Source organism: Carlito syrichta, unplaced genomic scaffold (genome assembly GCF_000164805.1).
Source record: "Carlito syrichta isolate Samal-C Ts95f unplaced genomic scaffold, Tarsius_syrichta-2.0.1 Scaffold302087, whole genome shotgun sequence".
Taxonomy (NCBI): Eukaryota; Metazoa; Chordata; class Mammalia; order Primates; family Tarsiidae; genus Carlito; species Carlito syrichta.
In genome coordinates, this window is record NW_007246183.1 from 100323 (window position 1) to 117529 (window position 17207).

At 34.3% G+C, this 17207-nt stretch overlaps 1 protein-coding gene across 6 annotated transcripts in view; it reads right to left on the reverse strand.

Moving 5' to 3' along the window:
* JMJD1C (jumonji domain containing 1C) overlaps positions 1 to 17207 on the reverse strand; it is a 265229-nt gene that overhangs the window by 17560 nt on the left and 230462 nt on the right. For all 6 annotated transcript variants that reach the window (XM_008056064.2, XM_021711364.1, XM_021711362.1 and 3 more), the window contains 8 exons: positions 11851 to 12052; positions 9636 to 9850; positions 8549 to 8701; positions 5636 to 5725; positions 4992 to 5119; positions 4596 to 4809; positions 3896 to 4110; positions 2638 to 2916 (listed from right to left, as the gene is read on the reverse strand). In XM_008056064.2, coding sequence (XP_008054255.2) covers positions 2638 to 2916; positions 3896 to 4110; positions 4596 to 4809; positions 4992 to 5119; positions 5636 to 5725; positions 8549 to 8701; positions 9636 to 9850; positions 11851 to 12052 — 1496 coding nt within the window. The remainder of the gene's footprint in view (positions 1 to 2637; positions 2917 to 3895; positions 4111 to 4595; positions 4810 to 4991; positions 5120 to 5635; positions 5726 to 8548; positions 8702 to 9635; positions 9851 to 11850; positions 12053 to 17207) is intronic.

Here is a 17207-nt window from a genome sequence, read left to right on the forward strand (position 1 = left end):
TCCCATTGAAATAAAAGACAGAAAACAAAGAAAATTTTTTTAAAGATTAATGGTGTTGTAAGTATTTTTAAATTTGCAATCTAACTAAAATTTGGGAACCAGAAAAGCAAAATAATCTCTAGCTAGAGATTTCACCACAAAAGACATAAAAGAAAAACAAAAACAAAAACACAACTACTCTAAATTTTATTTAACTTCTTGGTTGAGTCCATCAAATGTCCTTTCAATAGGCTAATAATACATCCAATTCTTAAAATAGATACAATTACTAGACAACTAACTATTGCTGGTAATTAACATATTAATTCCTAGTTCCTATCCAATAAAATACTCCTGTCCAGTTCCATGCCACAATTCCTTATGATAATCAGCAGCTTAAAGTAGATTTTTTAAAAAATGATAGCTGTAAGTTAATTAGAATAATTCAAAGCAAAATTCTTAATCTATCCTCATAATCTTCCCGAAATACTATAAGGCTTTATTTTAGTTTATTTTCAAGAGACAAGGTCTTGCTCTGTCGCCCAGGCTACAGTACATGGCATGAGCATAACTCACTACAGCCTTGAACTCCTGGGCTCAAATAATACTCCTGCCTCAGCTTCCCAAACAGCTAGAACTACAGGTACATGCCGCCACACTCAGCTCATTTTTTTTTTTTGAGACAGGGTGTCACTCATTTGCTCAGGTTGGTCCTGAACTCCTGACCTCAAGCCTTGTCTTGGTCTCCCAAAGTGCTGAGTCACTGTGCCAGGCTTCCTAATTAAGACTCCTTGCCTCTGGTGTTCCTATAATTAACTTCTAATCTGCTTTGCTGTCAGTTATTTTTGAATGTCAATCTGATAATATAGATTCCTCAATTGAAACTATGACCTGCCAGGTGTGGTGGTTCACGCCTATAACTCCAGCACTTTAGGAGATGGATGCGAGAGAATTGCCTGAATCGAGGGGTTCCAGACCAGCCTAGGCAACTTGGCGAGACCTCATCTCCACAATAAATGAAGAAAATTAGTCAGGCGCGGTGACATGTGCCTGTGGTTCCAGCTACTTGGAAGGCTGAGGCAGAAGGATTACCTGAGCCCAGCAGGTCCAGGCTGCGGTGGCTATGAGTGTTCCACTGCATTCCAGCCTGGGTGACAGAGTGAAACTCCTACTCAAAAACAAACAAAAACCTATCACCTGTGGTATAACGTTAACACACCTTAGCATGATATGTAAGAACCTTTCATAATAACTCCCCTAACCACCTCCTTTCCACACCATTCTCCCACAGAATCCTCATCTATGTTCCAGATAATCACGCCTATTCAGAGTTCCCCAAACACCTATGTTAACTGTTTATGTCCAGTCTCTCATCTACCTAACAAAATTCCACTTAACCTTCTGAGGAATCAATATAGACTGGCCTTTTAAACAGGTACCCTAATTTCACCATTCCCTTTCTGGGTTTCTATAGCACCTTGAACAAAGTTCTTAGAATGTTTACCATATTTATGAAACATTTATTTATGTGGCTGTTTTCTACCTCAAAACCCACACAAAATTAAATTTCTATGTAGCAATTTGCATCAGGGCTTCAAGGAGACCCAGCCAAAAAATAAGTGCTAAATCTTGCTTATATGCAATGCACATGCACATATTTCTTCTGAGGAGACAGACCAAGCTTTCAACCGATTGTAAAAGGGATTAGTGACCTAAGAAGATCAATAACCATTGCAGTTAAATGGCTCTTACCAATTTGTATCTATTTTACTCTTTTTTTTTTCTTATATAGACAGTGTCTCACTGTGTTCCCCAAGTTGATCTTGAACTCCTGGGCTCAAGTGATCCTCCTGACTTGGCCTCCCAAAGTGCTGTGGGATTATAGACGTGAGACACTATGTCTGGTCACCTTACTCATTTTTAGTCTTAATGCCTAGCACAAGGACTGGATCTTATTAGATGCTCAACAACTATCTGCTGAATGAACAAAGTATAATAAAATAGCAGTGATGTTTTTGTTAAAACAAGAAATTCAACAATATAATACTTTCATATAAATACTTAAATTTGTTCATAACTTTGCATTCATGTACCAAATTGTCATGTGAAATGTATATTAAACATTATATCAAAACTTTTATCAAACAGAAAATCATTTTTATTAAAGGAAAATGAAATAATATAGTTTGTCATTCAAGATCTGATGAACTAAGTTCTAAGTAAATGTACTATGTGTAAACATTAATATATGAAAACATCTATACTTAATTGGTTAAGTGAAAAGTGCTTCTAATGTAAACATATTAATAGTAGATATGAATCTGCTAATTGGACTAAAATGCAGCTCAAAAAAGGAGAGATGAACTGAATTATGTAAACATAAGGCCTTATTAGATGTCTATTCTCTGACAGGTGAAAAATATAACATCAAATAATCAGTGCTTCCCTGTTAATTCATATAAATCTGGCCAAAAAACAGTCATTCAGAAACAATTACTGAGGCAATCTTTTCAGAATTTCTAATTTCTTATTGCACTCCAAATGTGATAAGTGTTATTTCTTACCCCCTCTATTTCTGTCCCTAATGAGAAAACCATTTTGTCTATTTGGGAAACTTCAGTTCCATGAAGAGTATACTTAACTAGCTCAAATACTCACCTGTCCTTCTTTCCAACATTCTTTGAAAAGCTTCCAATTATTACTATTCTTATAATCCTTAAGCCATAAAATATGCTTCTCACAGATCCAAGAATGTGGTATATCACTGAACAATTTATTACTTTCACTAATGGCAGATTTTCTGCTATCTTCAGGTTCTTCTTTAAGTTCTAGTTTTACATTTATCTTGGAAGTTTTATTTGGTGGAATTTTATTTTCAACAACTGAAGCAATTATATCATCAAGAATATTAGGCATAGTCCGTCCACTTTTGCCACTCTATTAAGAAAAAAGAAATAAACTGAAAAAATTATATATTTGAGAGCATTTGCCTCCCATACACTGTTATTTCTTAAAACTATCACTGCAGTCAAGAATATGAAGCTATGCTAGTGGATATGGATTCACACTGCCTCCAACCAATGAAGACAAGAAGTGAAAGAAATTGCCAGGTCTGCAGAACCTAGAAGTATAGCAGCCTTCCTACCTCTTACATTGCTTTATGCCTAGGCAGAGAGAGAGTACTGATAGGTGGAATCCCTCATATACTTTTAAAAGCCACTACAATTAAAAGTCACTACAAATTTTAATCTACCTAGGTAATTACTCAGATTTTCTTTCTTCCTCAGTTTTTTCTTTTTGGTTTTTAAGTAACATAAAAAATTCATTTTCATATGGGTGTTCCTCCACTAGACAAATGGTTTTAAAAAGCTAAAGAGGTATCTCAGAGTTTTTCTGGCATCAAAGAGCCTCCTCTTACAAACTTTCACCTCGGAAAAGAAGATGGAAAATGCCAGCTTTGGAGTTAAAACGCAAACAGGAACATGTCTAGCAATTCAATACACTTAATTTCATCTGTATCTATGTATTGGGTAATTTATAGCTAACAGCCAAGTATCTACCTCTATTTAAGGCTCAAAATTAAAGCAAAAATCGTGGCTGGGCTTGGTAGCTCAGCCTGTAATCCCAGCACTTTGGGAGGCTGAGGTGAGTGGATTGCATGAATCCACAGGTTTGAGACCAACCCAGGCAACTTGCCAAGACCTCATCTTTACAATAAATCAAAAGTGAGCCAGGCATGGTAGCCTGTGCCTATAGTTCCAGCTACTTGGAATACTCAGGTGCAAGAATTGTGGGAGCCCAGCAGGTCGACGCTGGAGTGGCTATGAGTGTGCCACTGCCCCCCAGCCTGAGCAACGGAGTGAGACTCTGACTCAAAAAAAAAAAAAAGAAAGCAAAAATCGGGCATTACACTCACTGGGGCTCCCATTGAATACACTGGGGCAAAGGCAATGCCAGCATCTGTAGAGCCCACGCGCAGCTTGCCAGCAGTTGTAGTCAGCAAATCCCGTAAGGTTGAGCCTTGCTCATTATTCTGGGATGCAGGAGGTGATGTTCTGCCATTTGGAGAATCAGAGTTGTCTTGTTCTCTCTCTTCTTTAATTTGCTTTTCATGAGCAAATTCTTTGTTTTCTGAAATAAAAAATTTCACATAATTCAATTAAGCATACTAAAGTACTGACAAAACTGGCACTGGCATTTTATATTGGGATATAAAAACTGAAGCGCTAATGATTTATTCTCATAAACACAAACTTGAAGGTGAGTTAGAGCCTTCAGAATGAAGTCAATTTAAATATGAGAAGATCTTCCCCAATATTTAAGACATGTTGCTGTGTTTGTACCCGTCACAAAATAAAATATCGTAGCAATGGCAGTCATCAGGTGGCTTTACTGATCTGCTTACCCACAAATGATTCTGTGAATAACTACTGAAAATCACACAAAGGTTAGTTACTACTATGTGAAGACAAATTTTTGGTTGAATCTAAGGCCACGATTCAAGCAAAAGGCCTAAGTACATTGTTTAAATTAAACTAATATTTAATGTACAATAGTACAATGTTAGTTATATCATAATCCTCTAATATACATTTAGATAATAAAGTTATGTTTACCTTTTTTTTCCTCTCTGGCTTTTTGTTCTGCAAGATCTGCTAACCAGTGCAGTGGTGACTGGGATTCTGGAGGAGTTAACTTGCTATCTGTGCTTACATCACTCCCTGGGCTGCTGTTGCCATTACTTTCAGATCTCTGAGGAGTATTTTGCTGCTGAGACTCAGGCATGCACAGAGAAATTTTATTACTGTGATTAAGAACATTCTGTAAAACCTACAAGGGTAAAACATTTACATTTTTAAAAACTTTTCTTCAGTTATTCAGAGTTAAAAGTAGTAGTTAAAATAAATTTACACAACACAGAAAACAATTCACATCACACACACACCATATTGAAATTTCCAAAGTTGATTTAACCACACATTTTATTTGAATAATCAGAGAGTTTTACTCACTTGTGATACACCATTCATTGTAGGAAAATTTCCAACTTGTAAATTCTGTTTGTTAGTACAATGACAATAGGATTTAATACCATATTTTTCCCTAAGGGTGTGCATGGCATCTAGAAGATCTGTCAAAACTATAAAATAAAATGGTAGTTAACAAAAAAAATTACTACTAGTTGTTAAGACTATAACCTTTTCTTACTTTATTTTATAATTAGGAACAATAGAGGTTTTTCTTGTGCTCTTTAAATTTGCTTCCATTTTTTTCTCCATTCTCTTTCATCTAATGTAGACTAGATCATTCAAATAAATTTATGTCCTTTATTTTTTTCCTCCCATCTCTATTAACAGTTCAGAGTGCTCAAAAATCTTAAAAAGCATTCACTGTAAATCCAATAAGCCGTTCATTATCCTCTAGTTTTTATCTTCTAAAATGGTTCCTCTATAACTTTCTTCATCACTGAGGCTGGGCTTATTTCTGAGCATTATTACAGAGAGGATTTCCAGTAACTTTAAGCAAAACAATTCAAGACTAGTTAAACCTTTCCTCTCTCATTCTGTTATACTCCTAAATACTCCTTTTGGTTCTCCTTTAATCTGGAGCAACCAGGAGCCACTAAACTAAGTAAATAACATATATTTATACTTACCAGAACCAGGTATAATCTGAGTTGGCATTAAATGTTTATGATCATGAGGCTGCCCCTTTACACACTTCATCCAAGCATACAGTTCTTTATCTGTAAAATAATATACCTTGTTTTATATCACACTCATGGTTTTAAAATTGATGGCTTGAATATAAAGAAATTAGTGATATAAAATGTCAATAATGTGCTTCAGATTTTTGGTTCTAAAAAAAAAAAACAAAACCAACCAGTTCTATCATTTGAAAAATTGTATAATAACAATGATACAAAATAGATACAGTGATAGCCTTTTCTAAAATTACTAGTGTTTGCTATAATGACAGTCACTTCTTCCTTCTCTATAACTAAACTCCTTTTCTCTCTTAACTTATTTTCTATGCCAGTTTGTGCCTGCTCCTGGTACATCAGACTGACACAAGTTTGAGATTACTGCCAACTCATTCTCCTCTTGTGCTTCAAAGATACATACAGAACTGTCAGGAGAAAAAGCTAGTACCATATAGTTATTATTAACTGCTATTGTTGCCTTCAAATAAGGCTTCATACCTGGATCTGTAAACATATTAAGGCACAGCATGGTGCATACTATAAACAGAAAAAATATTCCATACCTTGAACTCAAGAAGAACTTTCTTCATAAGCTTATAATGATATACACAGCTACCTATGGCATGGCTTTATGAGCTTCAATATCGCAGAGCTCAATAAATTCAGCATAAAAAATTGAGAACTATTGTTTCATAAAAAGTATAGATTACATAAAATTATAATCCAGTCTAAAATTGGTTACTTTTAAAAGCTTTAACTTTCCTCTGCAAAGCCTACACAGTAACTTGTGATTTCTAATTGCTTATATATGAGACACTTATAGACACATTTCACAACCACTATATCACTATATAAAGCTATATCAGAACTAATCAATGTGAGGTTTATTACAATATTTAATAGTGAAATAAAAATATACAGATAACACAATATAACCCAAGGCATAATCTGTATTTGAAATAATATAGTGACTAACAAACTGTATGTTCAAAATTATTAGTACTATGAAAATTAGCAGCAATACAACAATTCAGGTTTATTATAAATATCTTGTTTTAAAAAAGGATTCATGGTAGCTTATATATGCATACAATATAGCAAAACAGAACAAATGAAAATTACTTTTTAATCTGGCAAAGAAAAAACAAAATATAAAACCAAGAAAAAGGAATATAAAAGGCATGTCATGTCATGAAGTTTTGTAACAATGTAGCTAGTTCTATTAACTTAAAACATCAAAATAATTTTTATGGTTTTAAAAATATTTAAATACATTATTATGGTTTCACATTTTACTAGCAGTTACATAAGTACTGCATATCCCAGAAACACCTAGCTGCAGATGTTCAGATATGCTTCCAGGTTTACTCAGGTTTCTTTGGTGAATGCTTAAGAAAAAGTGTTTAAGAAAAAGGGCCATGAAGGTTAAAAGGCTGGGCTCAAGACCTGCCTGGGCAACTTGGCAAGACCTCATCTCTACAATAAATCAAAAAATTAGCCAGGTGTGGTAGCGCATGCCTGTGGTTCCAGCTACTTGGAAGGCTGAGGTGGAAGGATCGCCGGAGCCCAGCAGGTGGAGACTGCAGTGGCTGGAAGCATGACACTGCACTCCAGTCTGGGCGACAGAGTGAGACTCCAACTCAAAAAACAAAACAAAAAAAAGGCTTTAGTAATCCTATCATTAGAAGTTACTGATGGCTAAATTGTGGTTCATCTACCGGATATTATACTTTGAAAAACAGCTACCTAGATGATGGAAATGACATTCACTATATAAAGACACTGACAGTCTATAACCAGTATTTACTTCTAATACTTCCACAATACTAATTCTTCTCAATTCATCAGAAATTTGGCCCTAACAGATAACTAAATACCAGTATTAGGCAGTCACTTCGAAAACTGTCTTGGATAAACCTTTTCTGAAATACTTTTGATGCATTTAGTTAAGTTACTTCCTTTTTTTAATAAGCCTTGCATTATCTCAAGCCTTATTAACACGTGAACACTGTTTATGTGCCATTTTATTTACTAAGACATTAGAAATAACTGTTGAAAAGTCTGTTTTCAAATTATAAGAATTTCTTCTTCATTCTCTAAGAACAGGGATAAACGTTGCTAGTGGCAGCATATTCTTCAACGTTTTAATCTGAACTCTATAGACTAATATTCAGAAAAATCAAACTATACTAGTAAGTACTCAGTTATGACTTGTAAGTATGACTGAATAATTAACAGGTTCGAAAACGACTACACATTGGAATCTTTTACATTTATTTTTTAAACAGAGATGGGTGGGGGTGTCCTCACTCTGTTGCCCAGGCAGGTGTAGCAAGATCATAACTCACTGTACCTCAAATTCCTGGGCTCAAGAGATCCTCACCTCAGCTTTCTGAGTAGCTAGGACTATAGACACGTGCCACCATGCTCAGCTAACGCTTTTAATTAAATACTTTTTTAAACAAAATAGAGATGGGGTCTTCCTATGTTGTCCAGGTTGATCTTAAACTCCTGACATCAAATAATCCTTCTGTTTCAGCCTCCCAAGGACCACTATGTCTGGTCCACACACTAGAATATTAAAGCAACAAGACTTAACCTAAATTTGGGCTACATTAAGGAACTATTGACCTGAAATGAGAGAATGAATATACTCCCAAGACTGAAGGCTATAAATGCTGGTTAATTATAGAAAAATATAGTCACTAGTAAATTATGAGTACTCTTCCTCTTACAAACATCACAAAATGTATTTAATATATTTAGAAATCAAGAAAAGGTAGAAAAAAATCTAATTTTTCAGATTAATGATCCTAAAAAAAAAAATGGTTAAAAATTTCAACTTATATAAACTTATCAGCCAACCTCTAGAACTCTTCCTTTCCTTTGCCTTGTAACAATCTAAGCACACCACAAATCCACATTTTTGGCAGACCCAATGAATGTTAAACAATGTTGCTTCACAAGCATCACACATCTCCCGGACTCCTCTTACTGCTCTTTTCCAGGCAATTTTGGCTGAAATACAGAATAAAAACAAAAATTTAAAGGCAAACATGCTCTTTTCCAGTGCAATTTTGGCTGAAATACAGCAAAAATAAAAATGTAAAGGCAAACCAAGAAGTTTTAAGGCTACATTACCTAAAGACCAATAGCAGCAGATTTCATGAAGTAATTAATAATTTGTCTTAAGACCCACAAATAATTATAAGTGATATAAAAATGGCTTATAACTAAGGCAGGGTTTTTCAACTTGACACTTCTGACATTTTGGGTTGAATAATTTATTGTTATGAGGGGTTATTCTGTGCACTGTAGGATGTTCCATGGCATCTGTGGCCTCTACCTATAAGATGCTAGCAGCATACCCCCATTCCCTTCAGATATACAACCAAAAATGTCTCCAGCATTACCAAATGTCCCTTGGGGGATAAAGCACTGATTTTAGAGAAGGGGGGGAAAAGAGAAATAAATTTTTTTAGTATTTAGGCCATCTAGTGTTAGATACTGTTAAGTTCTTTACATAAACATATTAACATAACTACTTCTTAAATAAATTTATGAGGTAGCTATCTTATCTGTTTCACAGACCTGCCTGATGTTCAGAGGTTATTTGCCAAAGGCCATACTGGGATGGACTGTTTTATGTCAAATGCTGAAATTTCTCAATATTGTATCCAAAGTGGTTTTATCACACTAACTTATATTGTAAAGGAAAAAACAGCAAAATGCTATTGCAATCTCTTAAGTGGTTAATCCACTCTTTCCAACCTGAATAGGAAAATATCCGTAGCCTTAAGTACATATAGGTACACTTGTGCATAAAAAGGTGTCATTATCATAATTAAAAATCAACAAAACTAGATAAGATTAGGAACTTCTTTTACAGATTAAACATGATTTTAAAAAATTCTTAAAATGTGTACAGTTGTGCTATATTTAACTTCCTTACCATCCTTTTTCACCCAGGACAAAGCTGTTTTTTCAGATGTTACTAACTGACAGAACTTATCACCTATTATATCCAAGATATATTTAGAAGTTTCTATGTCTAGTTCGTCATCTTCATAATTTTCATGTGTCCATAAACTCATAGCTTCATCGTCATATTGGTCAGGAGAAGAGAAACCATCTATTCTAACCACTCCATTTTTACTAAATGACAATCTGAAACATTAAAACATAAAAGCATTAGATACCAACAAATGAAAGCAAAAATCCAGTTTTTAAACATAAGTTTATAATTGGTATATTTATACTGCATTCTAAATTATAATTTAAAAACAGGAGAATAGGGTAGTTTATACACTTTAATGACCGAATTAATGTAATCGTTTATATAACTCATAGGTGTTATGCAAATGGCAAGGATAAGCTGTACCAATTTTAGGTTATTTCATTAAATAAGATAATTTATGCTTAATTACTTAACTTCATCCCTATGATGAGTGACAAGAGTAAAAATGTGGGCTCAATACTGCCCAGAGCAATGCTTTATTTTATACATAACCTAAATCAGGAATCACTAAAGTTGAATCTAAATTGCCTTAAGATTTTCACTGAAAGAAGTTTTTTAAAAAGCCACATATGCTTTAATTAATTAAAATGACACTTTTATGTATTTAATTTTTTAAGTTGGGGTCTCACTCTGTCATTCAGGCTGGTGTGCAGGGGCACAACCACGGCTAATCGCAGCCTCAAACTCCTAGGCCACTCAATCATCCCATCATAGCCTCCAGAGTAGCTGAGACTACAGTTGCGGGCTACCACGCTGGGTTAATTTTTTGTAGAAGGCAAGGTATCGTTACATTGCCCAGGTTAGTCTCAAACTTGCAGGTTGAAGCAATCCTTGCATGTCAGCCTCTGTGCTGGGATTACAGAAATGAGCTAATGTGCTGGTCTCTTTTCTTTAAACCAAAATTTTCCCTTTGTCATTACCCATCATCTTCAGTTTTATGTTGCAATCTTTGCCTGAACATTTCTTTTCTTCACACTTTTCCTAGATTTTCTTATCCCTCAAAATCTACTTTCCTTTTGATTCCTTTTTTTCCCCCCATCTCTGGTACACTTCCATATGTACTACATCTCCTATAACTATTCCCTGAAGCTGTCATTTGGGGACTGTTGGCTAAAAAGTAAAGAAGAAATAAAACCTGGTCTGATCCTATTAATGCATATTTCTTGGGGATCTCTATGAGGCTACCAGTATAATATATTACCAAAGTAAAGTATCTCAAAACTTTATAGGAAGCAGAAGAAATTAGGAAAATAATTACAGCTGATAGAGCCTTTCATGTGTGCACTAAAGACGTTGCACACTTTATCTCATTTAGCCGTCATTAAACCTCTGAGGTAGATACCTTTATTATTCACATTTTACAGATGAGATAGGCTTAGTTATACTCCTATTATAGTTAAGTCACATAGGAACTAAAGGACAGAGATGGAATTCACAACCGAGAGTGATTCCTGAATGTGACATCTCTATTGGATGGGTAATTCAGCTATCCTTTAGTTGAACTCTATACTTTATGTACAAGTCTATATTTCAATTTTTAGTTTTAATGTACTATATAATATTAAATTAGTATATAGGTTAATAACAACTGTTAAGTGGTTTTTATATTTTACTATAAAACCTATAAAATGTGATTTGGTATGAACAAATCCTCTTTGTCATTATAACTCGTACCTTTACAGCTACAAATGTTTAGGAAAGCAAAAGTATGGGTACTGCAATGTGATGCACTGACTTAAGTTTAATTGCCTAGATTGTTTACCAAACTTTACAGACTTTTTGTGATTACTAGCTAAAGCACACATATAAATACTACATTGTTTTGGCCAAAGTATATAAATCTTTTAAACATCCTTAAATAAAATACATTTTCTAGAAAAAAAATCAACATTTTCTCAATAAGAAGAACAGATCTCTCTCAGAATAGAAAGGTCACATGGAACACAAGTAACAATGTGAATATGTATTTAGTTCAATTGTTAGCTATTGTTAAAATTTATTACAAAAGGATTTAACAAGTTTTTGTAATGTTTCAGAAATGAGAAAACAAAAAGTCCCATTCCCCCATCCAAACGGGATGCTCAGAATAACAGTATAATTTCCAATTCCAATAAATACATTTTTTTCCCAATTTTATATTTTCACTTACCGTCTAAAGTAGTAAAATCTACAAAATACTGGTGAGTGAGCTGGTTCTTCTCCTTTTTTACTGCGAATCAGTCTACATTCTCGGCACTTTTGTAAATTAGGCCCTATCTCACAGCAGGAGTCATCCTGTAAAAAGGATTCCCCAGTTTGCTTCAGCTTCTTGACTTTACGCCAGTCTTTTAATACTGAACGAGGGATGCCAGCTGTAAAATCAGTAACAGGTTTAGTAAGATTATGTTTTGTAGATGTTAAACTGGAGATGAAACTCAAGTTATACAACTGTGATAATACAGTAAGACTGTGGAAAATAAATAAAGACATTAGGAGTTTTAGAAACTGATTAATAACTAAAAGTCCACAGTAGCATTTCTATTTACCTACTAAGCAATTCTACTAGCCAAATGAACCACTCTTATGTCAGTGTACTAGAAATGCAGAACTGAATACAATTTCCAGCTAACTGAACTCTTTACATATTAACCCTTTGCACTTGGATGTCCCCTCTGAGGGGGAACATCATAAATCTAGCAAACCACTCAGATGTCCCCTTTCAGAGAACATAAAGAGATTGCTGGTGATTATACAGGACACTTATGCCAGTGCAAATTTTTCACAAATGGATGTTCCCATGAAGTTTTCCATTCAATTTTGCATGAAAAAGCAAATAAAGAGATGGAATATATACTGAGATATGATTGATCAGTTGGAAAGCAGTTTCCAGGAATCATGAGTGTGTCCTTCCACATCTTCTTCGAACAACAGAAAAAGTGTGGTCAATTTGCTGGTAGGTGATCCATGAGATGTCTCTGAGTGCAAAGGGTTAGATATGTAATCCTTTTGATATATTTAATACATGTATATAGACTTTATATATCACATATATTTATATACACATATTTCACATATATAGAATAGCAAGCAAAATAATCATTCATAATCTATGTAAATCAGTAACTAAAAACACAGTTCTTCTATACTATAAGTTGGTTCAGGAGAAAGTTCTTTCAAGATCCATAGGAAGAATATAAATATCAAAAGTTTATATACTTTTAGAAATATGTTGAAACTACAGACTAATTACAACATATTTATAGTGAAATACCTAATCTGATTTTCCAAGGTAAAGACAAGTGATTTTATAAAACCTGTATTTGGAAGAGAGGCTAGAATATTTCTCCTAATATCTTTCCCTTATTATAATATCCTGCATTTGATATTAACATATTGAGAGCAGCAGTAACTTTTAGAAAAATAAAAAGGTTTAAAGATAGTAAAAGAAAAAAAACAGGCCTGCATTTATTAATGGAAAAAAAAATCAAAGAAGGGTAGAGTCTATTTGCCAAAAAAAATCAATTTATTTACATACTCTATGTCATAACTCCATCAACATTTATTAACTTGAGCTTAACAAGTATATAAACATTGGCTCAAATAGCCAGTCATCTATAGAGGAGGAAGAATCACTAGGCCAGGAGCATCCCAAAAATTATACAAAAATTAAATTTGCCTATTAAATTTTTATAAACATATTCAAGCTATGTTGGGACCAGGTATATTTGTTGATTCTAACTTATAAGTGTACTTATTCCACCATATTAATATAATTGTATGTTAGATATTAGTTTGGCATAGTTTGCTATTTCTGTCATGTTGAAAGACTACACTATATTTCCTACCCTTGTATTTTCTAATCATGCCCTTTTTGGGGATCAGAGGTACAACTATTCTTCTGAGACTAGATAGTCTTGCAGAAACTCTTTATCAGAACTTTTGTCCACAACTCCCACTATTTATTACATACTTGCTGACAGTATAAACCAGGGATCCGCAAACCCTGGGTCATGGACCAGTATCAGTTCGTGGCCTGTTAGGAACTGGGCTGTTCAGGAGGAGGTGAACAGTGGGCAAGCAAGTGAAGTTTCATTTATATTTACAGTCACTCCCCATCGCTGGCATTACTGACTGAGCTCTGCCTCCTGTCAGATCAGCAGCTGCATTAGGTTCTCATAGGAGTGTAAAACCTATTGTTAACTGCACATGTGAGGGACCTAGGTTACTCATTTCTTATGAGAATCTAATGTCTGATGATCTGAGGTGGAGCTGAGGCAGTAATGCTATATATTTCATTATATATTACAATGTAATAATAGAAATAAAGTACACAATAAATGTAATGTGCTTGAATCATCCTGAAGCCAAACCATCCCATCCCATCCCCCCTCATCTGCGGAAAAACTGTCTCCCACAAAACTGGTCCCTGATGTCAAAAAGGTTGGGAACCGTTGGTATAAGCAGTACAATTACAGAAATATCACCCATTTTAATAAAGAACATACTGTGTTTAAACTACCGAATGACCCATTTGAAATCAGGTCCAACTATTAAGCACTTTCAGGACTGTTGCTTGGTTCTTTACAGTTATATGCTTTCTCTTCTGTCTCAGGGCAAGAAGCCTTTTGGTTTAATCCACTAGAGAAACACACATGCATATTCAACCCCTCACCCCACTTATGGTATCAAAACGTTTCCAGAAGACTTAAGCAAAAGGTTTGTTATTTCCTCCATTGTGTATGAGACAAATTTTTCCTATAGATATTAAAAATTCAAAGTTTTCAGAAGTCAGAATGACAGAACTGTTACACTTCTGATAAATTTTGACTGCTGTGTCTAATAATTCATTTACCTTTTTAATTTATTACACAGAATAAACTAAAGATAACCTATTTCTACTTTGACTATATGCTTTTAATTTCAGACAATGAAATACTTTGGAGTATGAATTACTACATCATTGTGAATATTAATTTAAACAGCATTACAATAAAGAACCAGACATTTCAGAGTAAATCTCAATTATGTGACACAAAATAGACACTTAAGAGTTTTTAAAAAGAAAAAAGGAATGAATGAATTACAAAGACATGAGGGCCCAATTCATACAGAAAGCTTTTGATATTATAATTTTTGCTTCTTTGATATTAAAATTTTTGCTTCTAGACTAGATCACACACGACTTTTGCAAACTCCTTTTATTAATTTAACTGAAATAGTATTAATAGAATAAATAAAACTTCATCTTTCAATTCACTATATCTAATTTATTGGCAATACCTAAAACTCAAAGTTTTAAATTAGGACATTTATAGTCAACAAAAAATACCTAACTCAATGGACAGTTGTCCTTTTATATAATAAGAACCTTACTTCTCTATTAGCAAATCCATAAATAGCTGCTCTAGCAACAGAAACTGGAGAAGAAAGTAAGAGACAGTACATGCCAACCTTTGATACATTATCCCTTAAAAAATATTTTTTTGGAGATAAATTACCTCTAAGCCTAGTTAAACTACTCATTTTGTCTATCATAAGACTTATAGATATGTTTAAATATGGTAGGCAATTTCAGGTCACAGATAAAATGTAAAAATATTAATCAAAATGTGAAATAAAATAGAACATAAAACTTAGTCATGGAAAAGTAGCCAAACGTTAATAAACAGAAAGTAGCAGATATGAAGACATTCCAAAACAATAGATAAAGGAAAAACTATCCTATCTAGCTTTAGAATGTACTAATAAACACACTATTGGACGTGTATGTGTGTATAAAATATATTAACTGTACATGTGTAATAGTGTATGTAATCAATCATATTATATCCTTGAGGTGCAAGCCAAGCTCACTCTTTTTGACTGCCCATGGCTGCTGACAACACCCCACTAAACATTAGAAGGAAAATGGTCATATTTAATCCATGAAGTAGATCATCTACTCAAATTTAGAAGTTCCTTGACTAATCAAAAATCCCAACTTAAAGAACTTTTCTATATTTACGAGGCTGAGGCAAAAGAATTGCTTGTGCCCACAAGAATAGCTGCTGCAATACGGCTTGGGTAACATAACAAGACCTTGTTTCAAAAAAAACCCTTAAAAAAAAAAAGTAAATAAAAGTTTTTCTAAGATAGCCCAGAACAAAAGCAAGTCAACAAACTGGCATTTAATAATGACTTAATATTACTTTGAACTTGGGTGAACAAATGGGACTTAAAATAGCCTCTCTAAACCTACATGCTAGTTACTAATTAGGGGAGAAATGACTAAGCATCTCAACCTGGGGTGGGAGGAGGAAGGCACTCGGTTCTGGTCTTTGTCTTAGAACTCTTAACTTGGGAAAATGTACATTCAGTTTCAAGATGAAAACAGAAGATGTACTTCATAGACCTCATCTCTACAATAAATCAAAAAAATTAGCCGGGCGTGGTAGCGTGTGCCTGTAGTTCCAGCTACTTGGAAGGCTGAGGCGAAAGGATCACCAGAGCCCAGCAGGTCGAGGTTGCGGTGGCCGGGAGCGGCCACTGCACTCCAGTCTGGGCGACAGAGTGAGACTCCAACCCAAAAAAAAAAGAGTTAATATTATAACTTTACCTTCACAACAGTTTTTTAGGTGCTAAAAGCTGCAAGGTTTCTATCTCTATTTTGTTTAAGTTTAACTAAAGTATTTGAATACTCAAACACACCAAAGGAAATGTAATGAGAAGAAAAACAATTATTGACCATACTAAGCCTATCATGAATTCACGGGCTAGGGGGCTAAGAGAACGAATGAGAAAAAGTAACACTGCATATAATCCAGTATTCAAATAAATGGCAGGCATCCTTCGTTGTCAATCTCCCTCTCTGTCTTCTGACTATAACTGCATTTCAGTCTGTTAATCTGTCTAGTTGAGCTTGTCCTTCATTCTTTCACTTTCTGACTGTCCTTTTCTATGATTCCATTCTGTGTTTTTCTCTCCTTCACTTAGCCTCTGGTCTCCACAGGCATGTGGGAAAACCTCATTCAGAGAAAAGGCACAAATATGAGTCTTCAAGCATTCAAGTGCTAGTGAAAGTACTTCTTTAGTGTCCACATTGTCACAGATAATTCGTATATTGTATTGTGGATAAACACATGGATATAGTGAAATTATTAAGTGCTTTCTGTATTGTGCGACATACCTAAAAAGAAAAAGTAGACTGAGAAAAGCTACTTCTATAGTAAAAATGTACAGAAACACATTTATAGTGAATATAGGCATCACTTATTTTGTCCAGTTGCAGTCACAAAGTATAAATATTATGCTTTGAAGCTACACTCATTATGGAAATTCTTTAACAAAGAAATGAACACATAAAACCACAAGTCTCTCCCTTTTTTAAAAAAACTTTTATATGTGTTAAGGAATGTTTGAGTAAGTAGCATTACTAGTTACATAGCTGGCAATCTCAATAAGCTTCCAATTGTGTCACTAGATGAGATGAGGGTGAGAGAGAGGCCACATTCATATTACACTGAAGTGTGGTTGGCCCACCATTACAGT